The sequence below is a fragment of the Sminthopsis crassicaudata genome, chromosome 1 (assembly GCF_048593235.1).
Source record: "Sminthopsis crassicaudata isolate SCR6 chromosome 1, ASM4859323v1, whole genome shotgun sequence".
Lineage (NCBI taxonomy): Eukaryota > Metazoa > Chordata > Mammalia > Dasyuromorphia > Dasyuridae > Sminthopsis > Sminthopsis crassicaudata.
The window spans coordinates 585689036-585711925 of record NC_133617.1 but is presented as its reverse complement, the minus strand read 5'-3'; the positions used below and the strand labels follow the sequence as shown (position 1 = coordinate 585711925).

General features: G+C 30.1%; 1 protein-coding gene across 8 annotated transcripts in view; it reads right to left on the bottom strand.

The window, feature by feature from the left end:
- Positions 1-22890, bottom strand: part of TENT2 (terminal nucleotidyltransferase 2) — a 78249-nt gene that overhangs the window by 19413 nt on the left and 35946 nt on the right. For 3 of the 8 annotated variants that reach the window (XM_074282352.1, XM_074282351.1, XM_074282353.1), the window contains 3 exons: positions 19328-19404; positions 18766-18912; positions 10833-10876 (listed from right to left, as the gene is read on the bottom strand). In XM_074282352.1, the coding sequence (XP_074138453.1) occupies positions 10833-10876; positions 18766-18912; positions 19328-19404 (268 nt within the window). Of the gene's footprint in view, positions 1-3187; positions 3277-10832; positions 10877-18765; positions 18913-19327; positions 19405-22890 lie in introns of all 8 variants that reach the window. The other 5 variants (XM_074282356.1, XM_074282354.1, XM_074282355.1 and 2 more) reach the window with 2 other exon arrangements.

The window sequence follows — 22890 nt, the reverse complement described above, 5'->3', positions numbered from 1 at the left end:
ATCTTGTCAAACTTCCTCTAAAATGCTTTTACTATTCATTACTTTTCTTTGCATTATGGGACAATACTGCTCATAATCATCCATCATCCTTCTTGATAAGATTAAACAAATATATAATTATCCCATTATTGCCTTTGGAAGCCCCTCTCTCTTCATCCAGTAAATAAATGAGACATTTCTTAAATAAGATACTTTTCTTGATTTCTTAATCTCCTTGTTGTAGCAAATGAGTCACACTAGTTAAACTTTTACATGAAACTATTTTATACTTGGCATAGTCATTTCTATTGTACATTTCCTATTTTTATTTTCAATTACTTGCTTAAATAATTCAAGATTAAATTAAAGTAGTATTTTTTTCTCATTTTTTCTTGTTCTTTTACTTATTTTGATCTTAGCTCTCAATTGATAATATAAACTACACAGACTGCTGATTCAAGGATAATGCCTACCTCATTAATAACTCTTCTCTCTCCATTAAGATACAATCTATTTTTTACAGTATTATTTGATATTTGCCATATTCTGTGCCTGCTAATTATTTTTTCAAAGAAAGCATCCATAATTTGAAGGGTGAAGCTTCTGCATAAACTCATTTGTTTCTGAGTCATATTTTCCCATACCACATTGACTTTAAGTCAACAAAACTCAAGAGTTTATGTTGATTTGACTTGTAGAATTCTTGCCAACCTCTCCACCATCTTTTTGAGTACTGGCTGCACCTTCATTCATTCATTCTTAGCTACCTGGTCTAGGCAGAAGAATCTTTGCTTTCTGTTGCCAGTTTTTCTTCCTTTGATGTTCACATCTACATTTGAGGTTCATATCTCATAATTAAAAGCTTGGTAATTGTTATCTATAGACAACTATCCCCAAATCACTCCCCTTCCTTCCTTAACAACTTCACCTGGCTTACAATTTTTCTCTCCTTCCCAATGTTTGCCCTGATTCTAGAAACTTCAACATAAATATTGATTCTTCCTCAAACACTCTAAACAATCAATTCTTCAAAACCTAACCACTTTCCATGAGCCAATACCCTGCCTTACTTTAACCACATACAAAAGTACTCTCAATCTTGCCAACACTCCCATCATTTACCACACTTCACTACTCCTCTATATGTGTAGCTGAACAAAGCAAAATCATGTAACTCTCCTGATACTATGTAATCCTATTTCATCCCCCCCATCAACTCACTATCCAGCTCTCTCCACAATAGCTCTTCCAAATCTTTTCATTCCTTTTCAAATTTTTCATGAATTCCCCCCTCCCTTACTCTCTTATATTTTCACCTTATCTCATATATAACAGAAAAAATTGAGGCCATTCACCATGAAATCCCTCTTCCTCATCTCATTACTGCTATCTCCTCCTTAACTCACTCACATGATGACATGGCCTTATTTATCCCTAACCAGGGCTAACCATCTCTCTTCAAGTGCTAATATCTTCCCTCCCTAACTATAAGGTTTATTATCTGTGTGTATCATACATACATGTACATACTTTCTCCTCTAAAAAAATGTAACTTTTCATGAGGATGATTCTTCCCATTTTGTACTCAAATACAAGCAGAGGACCTGGCATATAAACATCTAATAAATTTTCATCGAATGATTGACAGGGGTCATTTCCAGCTTTCTTCCAGTTTATAATCCTATGACATATTGTGGTACTTTGTTATAGAGATATCTGAAATTATAAGTATCTTTCTCAACCTACATTCAAATTTATGGGACAATTTGTCCACATCTCTTTTCCACTATAATAGATTTATGTGAGCATTTTCTGACATCTATTTTCAATTATACACTTTTGATGGCATAGGCAAGTTTCTCAGTAAACATTATAATCCCTATGAAATGCACTCTGTCCCAGCACATCACTCTGATATCTTACACTATTGATTCAAATCCCATTTTCAACTACTCCTTATGTCTCTTCATATTTAATATCTTCCTTCCTTTCTTCTTCTTCTTCTTCTTTTTTTTTTTTTTTGCTGAGGCAATTGGGGTTAAGTGACTTGCCCAGGATCACACAGCTAGTTAGTATTAAGTGTTTGAAGCCATATCTGAACTCGGGTCCTCCTAACTTCAGGGATTGTGCTCTATCCACTGTGCCACCTAGCTGCCTTATATCTTCCTTTCTTTTTCAAAGTTCCAACCTTTACTTGAAAGTGGCAAAAAACACAATCTGGGTTTGAAGATTCTTCATCTATCCCCACTGCACTCTTTTATGATGATAGCTATTTTCTAGCTTTTTTTGGAGGCTAAGTTCAATTCATCATTAATATATCTTTTATTAACCACTATGACTACTCTCATTTCTAGAAACATTAATAGTCTTCTTGCCTTGAACACAGATTGTAAAGCCTGGCTCCTGACTGCTCCATGATATAGGTAATCCTGGCTTCTTGGGAAATTGATTCACATCCCATAAAGAGTCTCTTATCTCATATCTAGGAGTTCAGGTATTTTTTTGATTAACTGGGCTTTAAGTATGGTATGATGAAAAGAATGTTGGTTTGAAATCAGAAGGATTTAGATTCAAATCCCAGTTCTGCTACTTGTTTTAGCATTTTAGACCATTTACTTCTCTGGACTAAGTTCCCCATCTAGAAAATGAGAGGATTCTATGTCTATGGTCCTTTATGTCACAATCTTCTATTTTCAATACTATTGACAGTGTAATTCCCTTTATTCTCATTTTTTTTTTCTTCCTGCCTCCTTGTGCTTTTATTTCTCCAGACTGTTTTTCACTTTTATGTATCTGAATTCTTAGTCTGTATTATTTGAATTCCCAACTTTTTATTCTGTCTGATGTTTCTTTGATGAGAATTACCACTGATTCAAGTTTTTCTGTTCTGCCAATTACATTTGCTGTATAGGCCATAAATTCTTTTTTCACAATTTTTTTTCATCTTAAAACATTCAGGAACATTCTGCTCTTATTTTATGCCCCCATGGGAATTCACAGATCCTCTATCTCATTACATGTTGATTCATTTTATTTTCTTTTGTCTTGTAATATTTACTCACAGGGATCTCTAGACACAATTTATCCTTTTGTTAATATCTTCCCTGTTGGTCAATCTATACATAATATATTTAAGCGAGTTTTCTTCTTCCTGAGATTTTTGGTGATTTCAGTCTTTTTTCCTTATATTCCTCTATAGTTCACTTACCCTTTTAGTAGCAGTTTCTTGGAGCTGCCCTCAAAACTGTCCTGTTTCCTCACATGCTGGGCTATTAACATTTCACGAGCCTTCATTCTCTGTTCCAATTTAAGGGGTTGAGGGGTTGGGGTGACAATGGGGGGGTTGGGAAGAAGAGGTAGGATATGAACCAGGGAAAGAGATAAAGAATGACAGAACTAAGACCCAGCTAGATGTCAGTCTCCTTGTTTCTGACCTGACTGATCCATACACATTGGAATCCTACCCCAGTTCCAACCTCTGTTCTCTAAGTATTCTGAAAATTCAGAAACTGACAGAGTACTACTGAAGCACAAAGTGTTGTCACAATGCCAGCAAGAGTAAGCTCTTGCCTTTTGGATAAATAGAGTCATAAGGGGAGGTAGCATCTGCTCACAAATTTGAGTCCTATTGCGAAAGGGCAAAATGAGGTAGCTGATGGGGGAGAAAATGTAGGGTGAGTGTATTAAGAGGTTAGTCTACTCTACTGTTCCTTCACTATGGATTTTGGTTTCTTAGACCAGTAATATCAAACTCATATAGATCCCTACTGGCCAAATACTGATTTAGAAAAAAACACAAATTAAGATTATCTAAATCATACTGCTTTTATTTACTTTATTAAGCATTGCTTAATTATATCTTAATCTTGTTCAGAGTTTAACACTTCTTGTCTTTAACCTCTGAAATAATTGAATTCTAAAATTTCTTTATCTCTTGTCTATAATTCTTATTTTGGGAGGTATGAAAGGGGGTATCAGAGAACATATCTAATCCTCCTCTATTCTATTGGCATGTAGCCAGGAAATCCTGGTTTACTATGTAGACTATTAAAATCTTCTTCAATCCCCAAGAAGAAACACTGCTAAAACCATTTCATGTTATCCTCAAACAAGATCATCTTGCATAAATATACATGAAAATTTTCCTTTTCAGGAAGACAAACCATATTATGAACTCCAAAGTCTAAGTAGTCAATGAAACAATTTGCTCACTAACTCTTGTGGAGTGAATTACATTCATTTGTGGTTCTCCTTAAAAACTTCAATGCTAAATAACACAGCAAACTGCTTGGTATGATTTTTTAATACACTGGGCAACTTAAAAAGGTTTCTACATATATGATATGTCTCTTTAATATAAACCTGTTTTAACTTAAAACTGATTTTATTACTACATAACTAAGTTCTAAAATTTATTTACTATCTTCTGTTTTCTATAAGATTAAACAGCTTTCCATAATAGAAATATTTATACACCTGTACTTGTAATTGCTCCACTTAATCCCTCCCCCCCAAATAAAATAAAAAATTTTCTTACAGGTCCCTCTCCATTTCTATAAAAATAATAATATCCTAAAAATTTGCTATTTATTTGGGCAACTGGTTATCTTCTATCCTAAATTAAATATAATGAGCTTTATAATAAAGCTTAAGCTACTATTTTTGAAAAAGGACATCCTAATTTTAAAATGTTTAAGTTCTGTATAGAGAGGACAGTCTAGATTAATCCTTTGAAATTCATCCCAGAACCAATAGCTTATCTAGGAGATGCTTTTTTATGACAGCTATCAAAAAATTAATATAAGTATAGTACATAATTTAAAAATTGATCAATACTACATATAATGTTTGTACCACAAAATATATCTATTCTACAATCATTAAAGTTATTAAAAGCTTGTTTTTCAGGGATTTTTTTTCTAGTTAAGGATTAATTACTTAAAATAGTTTTCATTAACTTTTTTAAAAAATGACCTTAACCAACACCTAACAAAGTATATTAAGATAAGGTCAAAATAGGTTCATGATTTAGACATACAAGGTGATACTATAAGCAAATTAGGAGAACCAGGGATGGTCTACATCTCAGATCTGTGGAGAACGAAGGAATTTATGGCCAAAGAAGCACTAGAGAACATTATGAAATGCAAAATGGACAATTTTGATTGTTTTAAAGTTTTTGTAAACAAAACCAATGCAGCCAAGATTAGAAGGGAAGCAGAAAAGTGGGAAAAAATTTTACATTCAAAGTTTCTGATAAAGACCTCATTTCTAAAATATAGAGAACTCAAATTTATAAGAATCTAAGCCATTCTCTAATTGATAAGTCAAAAGATATAAATAGACAATTTTTAGACAAATTAAAGCCATTTCTAGTCATATGAAAAAAATGTCCTAAATCATTATTAAAGAAATGATAATTAAGACAACTCTGAGGTATTACTTCACATATCTCAGAATGGTTAAGATGGCAGGAAAAGATAATGACAAATGTTGGAGGGAATGTGGGAAAAGAAGGATATTAATACACTGTTGATGGAGTTGTGAACTGATCCAAGCATTCTGAAGAACAATTTGGAACCATGCCCAAAGACTATCAAACTGTTTGTATCCTTTGATCCAGCAGTATCTCTATTGGGTCTGTATACCAAAGAGAGATAATAAAAAATATGTGCAAATGTTTCCAGCAGCCCTTTTTGTCTGGAAACTGAGTGGATGTCCATTTAGATAGGGAATGGCTGATTAAGTTATGGTAAATTAATGTAATAGAATATTATTGTTCTATAAGAAATAATTAGTAGGCTAATTTCAGAAAGGCCTGGAGAGACTTATATGAACTAATGTTAAGTCAAGTAAGTAGAATGAAGAGAACATTGTATATAGCAACAGAAAGATTAAGTGATGACCAATTGTGATGGACTGGGCTCTTTTCAACAATGAGGTGGATTCAGGCCAATTACAATAGACTTGTGATGGAGAGAGCCATCTACATCCAGAGAGAGGACTATGGGGATTAAATGTGGATAGTATTTTCACCTTTTCTGTTATTGTTTGCTTGCTTGTTTACTTTTTTTTCTTTCTCATTTCTTCCCATTTGAGCAGATTTTTCTTTTTTCAGGAAGATAAACATGGAAATTGTTCGTGTTTAACATAAGAATTCCTCAAGTTTAATCTATATTGGATTATTTAGGAAAGATGGGGAAGGAAGGAGAAAAATTTCCAGCACACAAGGTTTTGCAAGGATGAATGTTAAGAACTATCTTTCTATGTATTTTGAAAAATAAAAATCTATTATTTTAAAAAATAACCTTGAACATTAAAAAATCCTCAAAAATTCATATTTTAAAGGCATAATTAAATCAACTGTGTAACTTAGGTAGGTCTGAGTTTTTAATTAGAATAATATATTTACTGAATTCATTTTATTTGTATTTGCAAACTAAAAGTTTCCACCACTAAATTTATAATGTTTAAAACACCTTTTCCAAAAAGTTCATCAGTCAACAAGAATTTATTAGGAATTTACTATATACCAGATACTTTGGAAAATGCTGACCCAAAGAAAAGCAAAGATTGCCCCCTGCTCTCAAGGAATTCACATTCTGGTCATCTCTTATCTGGATACAGATAAGAGAGGCATAAGACAGGGAGACCAATTAGAAGGATAATCTGGTGCAGGTAAGAGATGATGAAAAGCTAAATCAAGACTGTGATAATGAGTGGAAAAAAGGTAATATGTATGTATAAAAGGGAATATATATGAGAGTTATTGTGATTTTAGAAATTGGGAATGTGTATTAAATTAAAAAGTGATGATCTGAAGATGATACCAAGGTAGTAATCCTGGGCAACAAAATGTATGTGATGATAATAAGTTATATTTAAACATGTTGAATTTGAGAAACTTTAAAAATATCTAGCTTGAGATGTTCAAGAAGCAGTTGGTGGTATAACACTAATGCTCAGCAAAGAAAATAAAACTGGACATATTAAACTAAATATCTACAAAGAGGTAATTCACTGAATCCATGGCAGTGGAAGCTGATACTATTCACCAAATAATATAAAGAAGAAGAAGAGAGAACCTGGAAGAAACCCCTAGGAATATCCATAGTTAGTGGGGATCACATGTTTGAAGATTCATTCAGCAAAGGAGACTGAGATAGAACAGTGACAGGTAAAATCTAGAAAAGTGTACTGCCAAAAAAACCAAGAGAACAGATAATTCCAGAAGAGAAGGTTGAAGAGAAATGCTGAGAGAAATTAAGGGGAATAAACACCAGAAAAAAACTACAGGATTTTGCAATTGAGATACCACTGATAACTTTGAACACAGCAATTTTAGTGGAATGATGAAATCTGAAGGCAGCTTGCAGAAGATTAAGAGAATATTAAGAAAAGAGGAGAAGGAACAGGGACCTAGGTCATACGGCTTTCTCAAAGAGTTTCACTGAGAAGGAAAGGAGATATAGGACACTTGCAATAGAATAAGACAATATTATTTTCTCAAGATTAGTTTTGTCTTATTACTATTCAATCTAATTGTTGAAGTTAAATGAAATATAGTAGAAAGAATGCTGACTCTACAACCAGGACAGACCTGATTCTGATACTTGCTGTTACTTAAAAGAGAGTTATTTAATTTCTCTGATCTTCTGTTTTTTCATCTGTAAAATGGGGGTAATATATAAAGTGCCAGTGCATGTAAAGCAATTTGCAAACTTTCAAAGCACAGACAGATGTCTTTATTATGAGAACAGTTCACAGGGAAGGGAATGTTCATCAGTGTCAAACATAGCAGAGCTGAAGAAAAATAAGGCTTCTGAACTTGCATGGGAATTCACTAATAATTTTTATATAAAGCCAGGCTTTATTAATTTTTTTGTTATTGTAATTTTACAGTTTTTACAAAATTTCTCTTACTTTTATATGAGGATAAATGGCATGTTATAAAGCAAACAGCATTATAATAGTAAAAGAAATTCTAGAATTATACTACAGTAAATTAAGTCCAAAAATACTAGAAGTCTTATTAACTACACAGAACTATCAATATTTAAACATTAAAAAACTGAAATTGGTCATCTTGATACTTGTATACTTACACTTTTCTGATTTCATCTACTTTCATATTTTGCTTTATCATTGTAGCAGTAAATGTTCAGAATAATAAAGACAAAGTATAAAATGTACCATAATGTTAGTTTGGATAATGTCTTCAGTTCACTGCCATTTCCTTTATGTAGATGTAGTGAGTACACTAATTATGTTTATGATGACTATTTCACATATTACTGTAAATTACTTTTTAAAAATGAATAATATCAACCAATTACTAGAGTGAAACATTCCAAGGAAAAACACACGGCATATTCAGCAACAATTTGTTTCAAGAACATGTAACAAAAAGCGGTATTAAAAAGTATTATTTAAATCAAGGTAACTTCACTGTGTCAGCAGATCTCAACTACTGAATAAAATACCACAAATTTTAAGAAAGAAAACATAGGAGGAATAAATTTCTATCATATAATGTGGTTTTTATATTTCTTGAAAATAATGAAAATCCTTTCATCCCATATATGGGATTGTTTGCTGTCCAAGGGAGAGAGTAAGGTAGAGAGGGAGAAAAATTTGGAATACAAAGTTTTGCAAGAGTGAATGTTGAAAACTATCTTTGCATGTATTTTGAAAATAAAAAGCTATTGTTGGCAAAAATAAGTAAAATTTTTTTTAAAAAGTGCTTTGTTTTTAACACAGTATTAGAAAGAAGCTAAATGGAATTATTGGTACATTCCATTACAGTGTCGCAAACTGCATTCATTTGCTTTTCTATAATTATACTTTGGTGTCATAAATTGCATGATTTTGCAGCAAATTTTATTTTATATATTATACTTTGATGTTGATGAATTTAAGATTGATACTACAATATACTTAGTATGTAAGAGGCATAAAACTATAACTCTTTCAAAGTCGAAAAGGGACCTTGTTCTAATTAGTTTAATAAGACCCAGAAAGGCAATCACATGATTTAGTTTCTAAACTTATAGTCCTATAATTAAAACTTCAGTGTATTTGAATTATAATCCTCAGTCTCAGCCAAGAATAAGAATTATCAATAAGCAATCAAACTTATCAATACTGTGAAAAAACATTATGAAAGAAATAAGCAAATATAGGAAGCAATATATTTAAAGGTATGTTTCCTAATTTAAAATGGAACTTTTTAACACGAATGTTACTGGAAGAATCTCAGTAATTTCCCCAGAATCTAATTAAAATACTATCAAAAATAAGTACCTACAAAGTAATCTTTCCTTACTTTATGTCAAGTCAATAAGCAAATACTTTAGTAGTATGAATTTATTTAGTGATTTCTCTGTCGTACAACTCTATTAATCTACAAATCTATTCACATATACACAATTACAATAGCTGCTATTCACAATGACCCAAAAGAATAGCAAGAATTTGTGCCATATCAATTACCAAAGAAAAATCAAATCATATCAAATAAATTTTAGCTTTATACATATCTTTTATCACATTCTGCATCTCTGAAAACTTTTATGCATGGTCAGGTAACAAAAGCTTATTGTACTTTGTCTTAAAAGTTTTAAGACACATAATACATCAAATTATTTCTTTAATATTATACTCAGACCAGACACATGTCAACTGAAGTAAAGAACAAAGTAAAAAAAAAAAAAAGATGCTTCTAAACAAAATGACTACATTTATAAATATAAATATAGTCATATATTTAATAAATATAATAAATAAAAACAAATGTAGTCATCAAAATATTATCTCAAAATAAAAATATGATTTTATATGAAGAATTACATAAAAGGAAAACCAACAAAATGTGAATCATGACACTTGGAAAATCATTTTGCTACTAATACTAGAAGCATCATCATATTAAATTTACTATATTTCAGAAATATATCTTCCAATCCACATGAGGCATTAAAAAAGAATTGTTATTCTTTTCCCAAATGCTTTTTGAGCATATATTATCAATACCATTACTAGACATAACCAAGAATAAAGAAATTGTAAGATCAAAAAGGAAAAAAAAAAAAAATGGAGGAAAAAATAAGGAAATGGGGGAGGGAGAAGAAAAAGAATACATGTGGGAAATGAATAAACAAATTAACTTTTTTTATTCCTAATTAATTCCTAGTAAAAGGATTTTAGAAGATATGTTCCTCATTCCTTAAGAGTTTCCAATGAACTACAATGGGACTTTCAAATCAATATATATAAGTACAAAGTATTTATTTCTTTTAGCCAATAAAGTGGTTAGATCGAATCAGGGCTAATAAGTAACCATTTTTCTGCTTCATGAGTTTTTCTCTTAATTTTTGTCAAATTACAACTACATAAAAACTGGAAAAATAAAACATTTGAATGATTAGTACCATTATTTATACCGAAGAACTGCAACCCAAATTAATACTAAAAAACAAAAGACAAAAAACAAAAAAAACCCAAAAACTGGAATAAAGGATAAGGCTGCAAAGGGGTCTTTGCCAAGTGTGTTTAGCTTCTATTATTGATAATTTTATGCACCATGGAATAACTCCACTACTGATTTACTAGAAAAATTGTCTGCCAATAAAAAAAAAAAAAAAAATACAGTATTATGAGAATCTACCAAAATTTTTTCTAAGGAATAATGTTTTAAAATATTCTAGTGGCCATTCCAAAAGCCTCTATATAAAGATCTACTTTATATAAAAGGTAAATATTATCACTTTTATATTCACATTAATACTGTATATAATTATTTTTATATACATTTGACATACTATGAATCATAATAATTTATAAGAAACACTTACTGGGTAATTTTTTTGGAGGGATGGAAGGATGGGTTCAGGTAGGGCTATAAAAAAAAAAATTTAAAGCTTCTGTGATTCACATAATACATAAAAAAAGCAATAATTTGTTGTCTACACCAAAGGTGTGAGACAGACAAAATTTATTATAATTGTTAATGCTGAAATTTACCAGTTTTCATATATTTTGTGAAATTAACTTGGGTCTTTAATTTTCAATTTGAAAGTCATTTATGATGGCAACTGAACATTTATTTATTAACAGATTATTTCTTATTCATAGAATAAACAATTTCATAAGTAAATGCTACTTACTTGTTTTAGAACATCAACTCATTAGAACAGGTTTTTTTTTTTTCTAAAAATTTGAAGGGACACATGAAATTTGGCAAGTACCAGGCATAAAAAAGTATAGTATAGCATAGAATATTATAGATTCTATATGAACAATTTCTAAAATGAAAGATATGCATCCTTATGCCACCAAAAAAAAAAAAAAAAAAAACCTTTAAACATACAACCAATGTTCCTGTGTTATCATAGCCTTATGAATGATTGTGTTCCTTTATTATTGAATTGGTGCTATGAAGTAAAAGCAAAATTAGTTATAACAACAGCTGTGCTAACAGCATAACTTATACATTGAAAAATCATCTTTAAAATTATTAATTTTGATACTGATTTTAAAGGCAGTTTTGGAGGAAGGTCACAAAAGACATTCAACAAAAATGAAATATAGCAATGCCTTTATATAGTACCACTACATTTTAAAGTCAATCTTCAACAACTTTACCCAACTTTATCCTGATCAGAAGTAACGAAACTATTTTATCACATCATTGTCAAAGACTTGTACCAATACTCCCAAGGAAAAATAACTTAAAAAAAAAAAAATCAATATTCAAGCACTCCATGATATAGAATTTTTGAATTTTGAAGATTTACATGAGATTAGTAAACTTCATTTAGCATTATAAGATATATTTGAGATATATTAAATAATACAATATTCCAATTCTCAGCAATTTTATAGGTCGATATCAACACAACACAAAATAATCATAATAGTACTTTGTACATCTTTCTAATACACTATTTTAATCTGGCTTTTGGCAATATTTCTTCTAAAAAACAACTCCTAGAATACACTGATTTCCCTATGATAAAAAAAAAATGCATACAATTCTCTTATGTACTGAAAAAGATGTTTGACTTTAGTTTCCCTGTGGATCTGGGATAGTATGAGAACATGAATGTCCCTTATCATTTTAATGAGATAAATTTAGCAAGTAAAAATCAAATGTGTTAAGAATATATGACTGAGAAAAACTGACAGAAAAAAACTACATTTACCAGCCACATTAGCAAATTTCTAATTTCCATATAATGACAGAAATGAGAAAACTTGTTTTTTTTGTTTGCTTAATTTTGGGGGGAGGCATGCAAAATGCTCAAGAATCTAGAGTGCCCTAAATAAACTCAAGCCCCATTCACTTCAGTTCTAAAAATCTGTAGATTAGTATTGAAAAAAAAAAAATTCCATACCTAAAAATTCTGGTTATACTATTAAAAAAATAATGCAAATCAAGAAATCTTACTGGAAAATAACATTTATATCCATGAATTCTTTTTTTCTGTACAGCTATCTTTAAATTATATTGACAATAAATAACTAAAAGGAACAATTAAGATTTGTTTGAAGTCATAGGCTTCTTACAAGAACAGAGTAAGAGATATACAAATGAGTAGAGATTAAAAAAAAAAAAAAATCAAGAATGACACTATCTGACTAACCAAAAATTCACAAGGTATATAAATATAAAAGTAGTAAAAACTGCTCCCCCCAAAAAAGGCTCATACATAATTTTATTACATGAGCCATAAAAAATTTCTTTCCTATAATATAAACTACCTATTCACTGTCTTTGAGGTTTCTAGTAAGTTAAAAACCAAAATATTTGTATTTCTATTATCTCATTTATTTTTAGAACCTATTAACTAACAGAATATGTAACTTAATTTTATGGAAGGAAAACAGTTAAAGAGAAGTTTATTAATTTGTTCAAATTTACAAAATCAATGTCATTATAAAGCACAAAAGTTCTGGCCTCCTGACTGAAAGTCATCTGTTTTATCCAATGACAGGATTTTTAAGACCAAAATATTTTTCTATCAATGAAATATAATTGCATTTTAGAAAAATAAATTCCTTACAACTATTTAATCAGTACCACTTTTTTGGAAATAGAGTGAGCATTTTTAATCCTTTCAAGTCAGGGTACTATTTAATAAACTACTACTGAGCCATAATAGAGGTAAGAAGGTTGCATTTAATGTACTGTAGTAGTAATTTATTAATAACACTCTAGTAAGTGAACTAAAAAAACTTAATACTTCCAAAAATACCTATTTCCAAGTAGGATATATACTAACATCAACTGTCATTTTATAATTTTATATTTGCAGATACAACCTTTCTAACAAGTCTTCTCTCAAAAAGGCTGTTTTCAATATAATGGTTGTCTGAAATGCTAATTTAAGTACATTTTCCCAAGATTGAAATAGAGCACTCTGGTTAAGTCCCCAAGATTTAAGCCCATGAATTTTCCAAAGTATATTTTTAAAAAATATTGTTATCTTTTAAATAAGTTTTTAGAATATCATATAAAGAAATAGATGTTTAAACTATATTTTGCTGTATTCTTAATTTTCCTTTTATTAATTAAATATTAATCTTAAATTTTAAATAAAAAAGGCCTTGATTTCAGATTCCAAGAGACTGTTGGAGCCAGCCACCTTAAGTCGTGGGCTTATGCACCCTGTAAAAACGTTTAAAATGATCCCAAGAAATAAATGAATTTAACTTTTTCTCTATTCAAAGTTGCTGTTTTCTTCATCTTCATATAATAATAATATCAATATTAATAAAAAGCACAAGAATTTAGAGCTAAGGGACCTTACAAAGATTATCTAGTCCTCATTTACAGACAAGAAAACTGAGTCACAAGCAGTTAAACAACTTAAAAATTTTTACTGAACAGAACAGAACAGGAATATTCTGAACAAAAGTTTAAACAAAGTTTTGAACTACTTTTAAAGAACCAAGTTCAACTCCAACATCATACAACTGTCTGACCTGAAAAAATCATTTAATTTGCCTCAGTTTTTTCATCAATAAAACAGGTAAAATAATAGTATCTAATCTCCTAGAGATGCTGAAAAGATAAAATGCAATATTTATAAAACATTTGCAAACTTTAAAGCACCATGTAAATGGTATCTATTATTGTTATCATCATCATTATTATTTTGCTACTGTTATGAGGCACCTGGGCTGTACAAAGAGGTGACCTTAAGGCCATAAAGAATTGGATTCAGGGGGAAGCTACATGGTGCAGTGGACAGAGCACCAGCCTTGAAGTCAGAAGGATCTGAGTTCAAATTTCACCTCAGACACTTAAGACTTCCTATAGCTGTGTGACCCTGAGCAAGTCATTTAATCCCAATTGCCGAAGGGGGGGGGGGGGGGAATTGATTCAATATCTTCCTCTGACATACACTAGAGAACAATGGACAACTAACAATGTCATAGTGCTCTATCTAGGTCAGTGGTATCAAACTCAACAGAAAAACATCTTAGATAATCACAAATTAATCTTATCTATTTTGTTTTGCTAAATATTTTTTCAATTACATTTTAATCTGGCTCTGGCCCACTGGGATATTAAGAGAACAGTGAGTTTGATACTTACGTTCTAGATAACTACGCAGTTATAATGGAGCCCTCAATCTGTGACCTGCATTTGTGGAGGGATTCCCTACACCAAAGAATAAATCCAGTCCCTAAACCATTCACTGGCTATTATTTTTTTCTTGTTTCAAAATTACCAGAAGTTCTGCCAAGGAAAAGTGATTAACACTGAAAACAATCTTTAAAACTTCAGCTCAGTCAGCAGAATTTAAAAAGAAAAGATGAAAGCACAGTACAAAATTTCTCTTTGAATTGTTCAAACAAGTCCTAATTCTTAAGTCTCTACAAAAATTAAAAGAAACAATTCCAAAAAGAACAAAGTATCAATATGTGTCTTTTGCAGCCTGAACCAATGGAAAAATGTTCTAAAGCTGTTCTGTCATATAAAACAGATTATATTTTAATTACCTATGACAATCAATGGTTTATAACCTTTAATAGAAAATGTGTCATCAAAACAATATACTTTCAATTCCTGTTAGTTCTGGAAAAACACATGCATTTATGTCTGTATAACTCGAAAGGTTTTCACTTACCCCTAAGTCAATCAACACCAATTGGTGACTGACCAGTACAGGCCCAAGTTGAAAGAATCAAATATTTAGAGCTGAAAAGGACCTGAAAAATTTCCCAGTCAACATGTTCACTTTAGAGATGAGGAAAATGAAGGCAAAAGTTCAACCCCAAGTCACACAGTAATAAATAGAAATAGTGTTTAAACCCAGATCTTCTAACTCCAAACACACTCTATAGTACCAAACTGCCTAATGTATTTATTTTTTCGTTTGTCTTAATCTAATATTCTGCTTCAGATAAAAAGTATATTTCATGTCTTCTCAAGTGCTATCCCAAAACTGCACTAAGATTTTTGGGATACTGTATAAGCACAGACTTGTCAAATATTTGTCAACTTTACAACAATTCCTTCTGCAATGAGTTATTAAAAATAAAAAATCACTTATTATGCAAAGGATTGAAAAGTGTCCCATTTCTACCTTGTAAAAACAAACAAAAAACTTCTCAGTTCACATTCATAAATAAATCAATCATGAATTAAATATGAAATTACTTTTCAAAAGTTCAAATATTCAGAACTATTACTAAGCCATGACTTTACAAACGCTTTTTTAAATGCCCTAAGCTTTTGGGGCACACTTTAAAATACCAAAACATAACTAATACATAACCAAGAGTAGTCTATAGTTCAATAAGAGGAAAAAAAAGTTGCATTTATAATTCCATTTCAAAGAAAAAAACTTAAGTGGCTTTCATTTTAAAACTTTAATTGACATAGATGATCTCAAACTTCCAAAGTCATTGGAATAGAAATTACTCAGGCGGCAAAATATAATCCATAATTATAATCATAATCAGTTTCCATAATCAGTTACTCATATAAACAACCTAATCTTCACAGAATCCTAACTTAATAAAATAAATATTATCTATAGTAAATATTTGAGTAACTGGAGTGGAGGGGAAGGGCAGCATTAAAAGTATACCTCACAAATCAGTGTGATATTGGGTTAAAGAAGATTTTTTTCAGGAAGTGATGAAAATTTGACTAATGGGAACCAAAAACAAAATGCTTTGAGGTCAAGTAAGGAGCAATATTAAGTTCAACAAAGTATCCATTACTTGAGGTTATCATAGAAAATAGAAATTGTGATCATACAGCTGATTTGTTATTTATTCTACTTTACATATTTAATCTTTACATTATAAATTTTTAAATCTCTAAAGTGATTTTAGAATTATAACAACAAATAATAAGGCACTGGGACAAAACAGCATATTCATGATAAAGATTCAGAAATTTCTTCTCCCATCTACTGAAGTAAAATCATTAATAGTTTATTGAAAATTCCTTTAACTCTTATGAAGGTTTTGGCACTCAAGCTGAACCCGTTTTTATGTAAAGAAGAATGCCATAAATTATTAGGTTTCTAAAATCTTCCCTTTCTTAAAATTTCTCTCAAAGTTTTAATGACTTTATATCTATTATTCTAATGGTTTCTTATCATTCTAAACTGGCCACTGACCTTCTACTTCCTGCAACTGTACATTCTTCTTAGCTTTTATTAAGACACCTTCCTGATTTTTTCTAACTATTCTTTCTATTTAGTTTAGTCAAACTTCTATTTCTTCTCTGCCTTTAATGTGTGAATTTGCTAAGGCTCAATCCTTAACCATCAAAATACTTGCTACTCTGGACAATTTTTCTAATTAAAACTCTATAGAGATTAAATCCCAACATTTTTTTTTTTTATCTGTGACCTGTCCCTTGCATTATTCAGATGCTTACACAGCACATGAAGTTTATATATCCAATACTCAACTTATTATAATATCTTCCTCACAAAACTCAGAACCTTATTCAACCTTCCCCATTATTGCCACTGCCTCTGCAACATCATTCAGATTAATTTCTTTATCTTATTTCTACATAGTCACCATTGTCATCCAGGTCTTCATCACCTTCATTTTGCTATAACAATTTCCTAATTAACTTCCTTATCTCTATTCTTTCTCATTCATTCAACAGTTACTGTTTATCTAGTAAATAAAATATTGGGGTAGGCATACAACATATTCTTACCCTCAGGATTTAACATTCCGTTATGAAAGATAAGGTAAGACACACAAATAAATTTCAAGTATCTCCAATGTACCCTTAAACACTATTATTATAACATGTTATGAAACTTTCCTTCATGGTGTTTTTCTCTACAATCACTTTCAAACACCTCTCAGATCAAATTTAAATTCAAGAACTCAATATTAAGAGTTACTAAACTAGTTCCAAAACATCAGAAAATAATACAACTTGGAGCTAGCTTCATGGAACAAAGGACTTTAGATATCACCCAGTCTCCCCATTTGGGACTGGAGGAGAAAGGGAGGCCAGTGACTTTAGGCAGCCAGCCCTCACTTACATCCAATTCACTTGCATGGCATGCTATCACCTTCTTGATGTCATAGTCTTCAAAAATTAATGACAAATAACAGTCTAATCTTCCACCCAATGCAAGAAATGTAACTAATGAATTTTAACAAGTATTTATCATATTAAAAAAAAAAATAAAAAGATAAAAACATCTCAAAGTCAAACTATCTTTGCCACAAAAGGCAAAATAGAAACGTCAAAAAAGGGCACAAATATAACATGATTTTATTCAGTACAAAAGCAAAACCAACAGTTCATCTTAGATCATATTAGACTAATGTATAAACACGAGAATAAACTGTGAATTGTTTTTAACTATCTTGCTCTTCAAAAGGAAGGAAATACACAAAAAATTAGTTAAATAGTATCCAAGTAACCAAGCAAAAGCTATTATTCACAAATGACAATATTTCTAAGGCTAGTTTAATTGCTAACTATTTCTAAGCTAGGGAACAGCTAAAAGCTCTCATCCTGATCTGGTCATCAGCCTATTCTACTTAAAAAAAGAAAATTTTCAATACAAATTCAAATTTTCATTACTCTTTGAACAGTGTAAGGCACAAACTTTACTACTTTAGTCACAAGTTGTTTCCATTGCAACTGAGCCAAAAGTAATGGTTTGTATGTATTAGAATCACCCAAAAAATAAGAATAAGGATAATAGGATACAACTAGACTTTTCATTATCATCTAACCCAAAAGCCGGCGATACTACAAAATGAAAGAATATTAGAGCTCTAAAGAGAGTCTAGAGAACAACTGAATCAAAAAACATTAATGATTTCTAATCCATTGTGGGATAAAAATCCTAAATAGGTCTATAGAAATATTATCTAGTTCTAGCCTAGCATTAAAAGAACTAAGATGACTGGTGCTTGAGCATATTAAATGGGGCTACCTGAGCATTCGTTCGTTTGCCTCAAGATAATGAATCAACTACATATATATAGTAAAATTCTTTCTAACATATAACAGTGCTGCTAATACAAAAGTTACAAGTGAGAAAAATTGTAAAAGAATAAAAACAGTCAAACTTCTTTATGCTTTCCAGGGAGTTGTTTTTAGCAATATATTCACTGCAATATGAGGCACAAAAAAAATCTACATAAACTTTAAATGGGGTTTTGGAAAATGTCTCTAATGTATAGTCAAGGTCAGTGCAGAGGACATCATAATGAAGTTTAACTGCATTTTAGTTTCAAGAGAATGGGGGGAATAAAGAAGCCCATTGTACTTACTTTGTAAATAGTGCAAAACCATCAATACAAGACTATAGCTGTTTAATGTGCCACGACTAGCATCATTTATTTCATGGTGACTTGCCCACTTCTTAACCACCAGTACTAAAGGACGAACTCGACTCTCAACTGTAAGTAAAATTAACACTTAAAAATAGTGAAAGAAAAAGATAAGGAAATTATTTTGAATGCTTACATAACTTTAAGTTGCAATTTGAGTAGAAATTTCATAGTTCATTATGCACTCTCACTTGCATATATAACTCTGCTATTACATATTCTAAGACTAATTCTCAAATTTAACAATATATCCTTAAAAAACCCTACTCTATTAAAGTATCTTTACTTTGTCAAAAATTTTGATGCAAATTATTTCAGAACAACAAACTAATATGGAAACAATAAAATGACAATACATGATAAAATATAACCAAATATAAAAAAACTTTTTTAAAATATGTGTAAATAAGATTTATCTGAAAAACTTTTGATTGGAACCATTTAAATCTTAAAAGACATAAGAAAATAAATTTATAAACAGAAATAAAATGAGAAAACTTACGATATGCATAGGTTCTGAGGAGGAATGTGTTTCTTATTCCTACAATATTGTTTACATTCAAGTCAAACTCCACACAACTAAAGGGGGGAAAAGATGACCAATCAATCAAAATTACAACTTCAAAAAATATCAACTCCCTACCTGTGACTGAGTTAATATTTAACTATGTAAACTAGCATGAAACCATAATTTAAAATAAATTTTAAAATGTATACACATTAGTTTCTAAACTTTTAAATGACTTGATTCTATTTTCTCTATTACAATAAGAAGTAAGTAGTTTGAGACAATGCCACTTTCAGAGGGGACAGACTGGACTCTGGGCTTAATTAGCATTTCCTAGCTTTGTGACTTGAGTCAAATTATTCCCTCTCTAAGCATTAGTTTTCTCATCTGTAAAATCAGAAAAATTTTATCTGCACTACCTACTTTACAAGGTTGTTGTAAATAAAGTGCTTTAAAAATCTCAAAGCATAACAGAAATGAGTTGTTATTAAATACAAGAAGAATTTCTGAAAATTATATTAGGTGAAACTTACATAATAGAAACTGCATTACAACTTTAAAGAGATTTTCACATTTTGATTGACTAGAATTTGGTTATACTGTTTATTGCTTTAATGGACTGACTAAATGGTCAAATAGATATATGAACAGATTATTTTTTAAAGAGAAAACTAAAATTGTTAGTAATTACTTGAAAAAATGCTCAGGCTAACTAATAATCAAAAAGAAAAAAGTTAAAACAACTCTAAAGTACTCATAAGACTGCGAAAAAGCAATTAAAACCAATGAAAATCAATGCTGGCAAAAGCTGGAGAAGAACAGAAGCATTCATTGTTGATGAATTTGTAAACTGGTAGAATCTTTTTGAAAAGCAAACTGATAATACAAAGTTACAAAAATAATTATCCTGGCATCCAATCATTTCATCACTGGTGAATATTCTTTAAAAGTTATTAAGAATAAAGAAGGGCTAGGTTTTCAATGACTGTTTATGTTACATCAAGCCTTTCTGTAAGTTTAAAAATCTGGAAACAGCTTCTCAAACTGTCTTGAATTAATGTAATGGAACACTACTGAACAATCCAAAGTAATAAGTATGAGAGATAGAGAGAAGTCTAAAGATTTTATAAAATAATACTAAAACAAATCAGAAGAATGGAACATAGTAATATGATGACAAATGAATGAGAATTAATGAACAAAGAAATATGATGAAATCATAGAAGGAACAACTGAAAAACTATTATATATTATGCAGAAGTTTTAAAAATTTTTTCTATCAGGGACTCCTCAGAATAATGCTTGTTGCCTACACTTATAATTGAAGGAAATGTTGAACTTCAGTTGGAGATTTGTAAAAATAAAGATGTAATTTCTCACTAAAGAGGTTCATGGACCCCCTGAAATCTAACTACAGAGTACTGGGGACAGGGGATTTTACACAACCTAGTTTAAGAACCTTTGCTTTATGTTTTGAAATATTTTAAATGTAAATATTCACTAAGCAAGTTTAGTTACTTGTATCCAATATCAAGTTCTTCATAAAACATTCACCTAAATATTGTAAAAGTGAGTAGTTATACCAATATTTAATATTTTTCACAAATCATTTTAAAAAGAAACATACTGAGTTTATAAATCTAGTTATTATACAGGTTTTCCTTGTAGCAATATTTTTTACAATAATAAGATTTAGGACGAATTTATATATAAATTGTCTTTTAGAATTTTTGAGTAATAATTCTCTAAATATGTAGTTATAGGAATCCATGAGGGATTAAAGGACACAACTAGAAAAATGTGTAATAAAGCAGCTTAAAAATCTTGCAAAATTTTTGTATGTAAACCAATATTAGGATCGAGAATTTGAGTAAGCTATATGATTGCATTTCACATTCCAAAATAATATGAACTATACAAATGATTACTTTAAAATCCCAGGGAATGAGGAGGCAAATATCATTCAGAGTAAAAATAAAGGTTCCTGCCACCACAATACAGTGTCCAAATGAATAACAAAATAATTCATCAAATAAAATGAAATAGCTCATGACTTCTGGGAAGGAACAATACAATCAGGCACAAAAGGGGAATTTTTTTTTTTTTTTAAAAGCAATGCCATCATGCAAGCCAATATGCCAAGAAACAAGCAAACAAGCCCCACAAACAATGGCAATATATCAAAGAGCAAATTCCCTGCTACTTATATAGAGATCAGGTTTTCAACTTAAAAGCAACACTAAAACAATGCATAATTTTCAAGACACATAAATTTATTTACAACAAATATGCCTATATTTAAATTAACAAAAAGTACTTGTGTTTAGTCTTTATTTATAAATGATGATAATATAAGTTTACTACCATTCAACATTTTTCTTTAGGTACTTATTAAAATTAATAAGTCCTATCATATTTAAATTATCCACACTATCAGAAAGTGTAGAAATGTAATTAAAAAATTGTAATTTTTGCTCTGAAATATCTTTTTCATAGCAGATTTATATTCATAAATTATCTATTTCTTAGATTATCACTGAAATTAATTTGTATTAATCTAATACCTGAGAATTAGACAAAATTTAATATCTGAGAATAAGAACACAGGTGGAAGCCATCCTGGAATTTTTCAAATTGGCACAAATTATCCATAAAGTAATTAATCAACAGATAAATATTTAAATATTTGATAATTTCAGTAATTCTTTTTGCTGTTATTACATATAAGAAATATATAAAAGAGATCTGAGAATTGAACTAGTAAATGGAAAGAAAATTTAACTATTTGGTATTGACACAACCATATTAAAGATACGATGATTTACTTTGTTTAATAATGGGCTTCATTTTACAAACTTATTTAAAAGCTCAGGAAGAGATGCTTTTATTTATAATCTAAAATTTTTCTCTAGAAAATTCTGTTCTTCTATGGAGATTGAATGTGGATCAAAGCATAGTATTTTTACCTTTTTTCTTTTCTTTTCTCATGTTTTTTCCCCTTCTGATGTGATTTTTTTTTTTTTTTTTTTTTTTTTTGCACAGCACAACGAATAAAGAAATATGTTTAGAAGAACTGCACGTGTTTAACCTATATTGGATTGCTTGCTATCTTGGGGAGGAGTGAGGGGAGAGGAGAGGAAGAAAAATTTAGAACACAAGGTTTTGCAAAGGTGAATGTTAAAACTATCTTTACATGTTTTTGGAAAAATAAAATACTATTAAAATTTTTTAAAAACTTAAAAGTGGAAAAAAAATTCTGTTCTTAAAATATAATGGGATTCTGGATGTTTCAAAGGTTCTAGATCATTTAACAAGTCATAATATGAATTTAGTTTCTGTGAACATTTTTTCAAATTGGTGAAAGTATCTAATTCACAAGACATGGGAACAACTGAATATCCCTCTCAAAGCAAAGGTACTCTTCAGATAGATATTCCACAAAAAGGAGTACTCATGATTTAAGAAAAGGAAAATTCTGAAAACTGTTTAAAAGAAAGCTATCTAGCAATAGCAAATAAAAAATTACAATTAAGCAACTTATCTACAAATGACAGAAA